At 29.3% G+C, this 2,788-nt stretch overlaps 1 protein-coding gene across 4 annotated transcripts in view; it reads left to right on the forward strand.

The window, feature by feature from the left end:
• Window positions 1-2,788, forward strand: part of LOC105557777 (tubulin polyglutamylase TTLL5) — a 67,787-nt gene that overhangs the window by 25,929 nt on the left and 39,070 nt on the right. For all 4 annotated transcript variants that reach the window (XM_012005109.1, XM_012005110.1, XM_012005112.1 and 1 more), the window contains exon 2: window positions 1,153-1,329. In XM_012005109.1, the coding sequence (XP_011860499.1) occupies window positions 1,160-1,329 (170 nt within the window). In that variant the 5' untranslated portion in view covers window positions 1,153-1,159. The remainder of the gene's footprint in view (window positions 1-1,152; window positions 1,330-2,788) is intronic.

A 2,788-nucleotide genomic window follows, 5' to 3' on the forward strand; every position in this document is an offset into this window, starting at 1 on the left:
CAATAAATTAGAGTAGGACAAGTATAATTTTTCTCATTCTAGCTTACTGCACTAGTTCACAGTGCAGCAATAAAAACAAGCCTTATGTCAGTAGACTCTGCTCGGTTTTTGATGTCAATTTGTCGTCGAGTTACGTGAGCAAATTCTGTTTAATTTCTGCTGCCAATCTAAGCATGTTGTTAAACTTTGTTATATTTCTGTTAGTATTTTAACATCATGTAACACATGTCAAATCTATAATTTTTCTGTCGACAAAATTTGGAAACAGATTTTTTCGATATTTCTTTTCAATAGGCTTGCCTGTCTGAATACTTAATGTTTAATAATAATTTTAATAATGTTAATACAATATTTTGATAATTAATTGTTATTATACAGTGTCCCATTTTTTTAAATTGACCACCCCAAAAACTTTTTTATTTGTGATTTCAGCAGAAAATGCTTAAACGGTACAAGCAGTACCGTTTAACTTCAAACCTTATAACACGAAAAATACTTAATGAAAAAATATTTTATTATAGTGTTTTGAAAAGTGTTTTGGCTCTCGTAAGCTACAAGAATATGCAATGAAAAATACAGGGTTCCAGAAATTTAAGAAATTAAAGGTGACCTTCACGTAATCTACATCCAGAAATTTAAGAAATTAAAGGTGACCTTCACGTATTCTACAAACGACTATCAAATCATTATCACCCTCTTATGTCCCCCTTCGAACCAAATAACTTTTGTTTGAAATATTTTTTTCTAAAATTACAAATAAAAAATTTTGGGGTGGTCAATTAAAATAGGACATCCTGTATACATACATATCATACAGGTATATGCATTACTAGTGTTACATTAATTACACTGCCGGCTAAAATTTTGAGACCATGTAGAAAATTTAAAAATATTTTACTGAAGTACTATAATACTTAAAAATTTGATTCATGTTTTATTTAATATTTTTTCGTAATTAAAGAATTTTCGTAATTTAAAATTTCGTAATTTAAGTAGACATTATATTTTATTTCATATAGTAGACATTTTAAATAAATGGTTTCCAACTTCTGACCGGTAGTGTATATACATCAATACCCATTTCATGTCATATGGCATTTATTCGCTCACATAGTACAACAATTTTACATACGGTCTTCTGTTCTTTTTCAGATAAAGCATGATGTCCCAAAGAAAGTATACTAATGTAACAGGGAGATTGGAAGGGAAGCGTTCGAAAGAGCTCATGTCCTCTACCAGTCTTTCTGGTATGTCGCAGTTATCCAATAGCAGCGAGGAAGCATTGGAGGCCTTGGTACATAAATCCCATAAATGTAATAATTCAGAAAAGTAAGTTTATTTGTGTTACGTATGTGATACGTTCGTTAAAACCCTCGAATTTCCTTATAATCATTCAATATATTGTTCAACTCAATCTTTCTTGTGGCAATAAACTTTTAAAATTATACATTGTTAATATTAATCTTTTCTTATAATTTTTTTAGTCTTTTAAATTATGTAAGATTGTGTCTTTTTTCCTTCTTTTGACTTCTCTTTGATTAATGGCCTCGTATTTCTTTTTTGTTTTCTTACTCGAATTGGAGAATAAATATTTTGAAAAAGTTATATGTCGTTTAGATTATTTCTTTTTATTAATATAATTACTAGTCCGGACGTTCGCGTGGTTTCTTGGTGCGTGCGCGGAGCACCATTACGTGTGAGTGAGTCGAATGCTCGCTGAAGTGAGATAGCAACATTTCGATCGTCATTCAGCGAGTGTCGGGTCTCCTTGAGAAATGCTGCTATCTCACTTCATCGAGCATTCGACTCACTCGCACGCAGTGGTGCTCCGCGTGCTCACCGAGAAATTGCACGAACGTTCAGGTCTTAATAATTACCACGAGACACAATCAAACTGGACAACTTTATTGTTTAATCACAGATTTGAAGGACTAAAGGGATAAGAGCCAAGACAGTATGTTAAATGTCAAAATAATTTAAATTTTTTAATTTATTGCAAAAAATATTACCTCAGCCAGGGTTTATTGATTTAATTCAATCAATTCAATTCATTATTTGTTATTTAATATTAATAAAACGTGAGATCATGAACATATCCCTCTGTATCAGTGATTACACAAATATAAATATTGTGATTATAATTTGTACGTATATACAATTATAACAATGTTATTAATCTGTAACAAGAAACATCCACAAAACTAGCTTGGGCAAAGAGTAGCAGATTTGAAATTATACATTCATTTATATAAATAAATAAATAACAAAAAATAAACGTTGAATTATCATAAGTTTGTTTATTTTCCCTTAAGATAGTTCTTTTGTAAAATCAGTTATGTGAGAATTGTTTCAAATTTTTACAGTTTATTCTTTACATAAATACGTGCAAAATGAGACTAATTAAATTAAAATTGACCGTCTCAAAGTTCTAAAAAATATTGTTAAAGTTTACTATGTTACACGAAATATTACGTGTAAAACACGTTAAAAATATTATTACATGTAACAATATAATTCGTTGTGATATTATTACATGTGAAATATTATTTACACATATTATTATGTTTTAAAATATTAATATTTGTATTTGCAAACGCAAATGGTGGCACATTTTATTTTTTTAAAGCTTAACGATGAGTGAGATTCGTATGAGAAACAAATATGTTATAAAGTAAAATAGAACGAATAACTGGAAAAAAAATCAAAATTATTGACCGTTTCGTTTCAACAATATAAACAGTTAAAACTGAGAAATGGGAAGAATTATGTAGTAGACATGAGTGTAGCG

The sequence above is a fragment of the Vollenhovia emeryi genome, unplaced genomic scaffold (genome assembly GCF_000949405.1).
Source record: "Vollenhovia emeryi isolate VEMERY1.0 unplaced genomic scaffold, V.emery_V1.0 DF939420.1, whole genome shotgun sequence".
Taxonomy (NCBI): Eukaryota; Metazoa; Arthropoda; class Insecta; order Hymenoptera; family Formicidae; genus Vollenhovia; species Vollenhovia emeryi.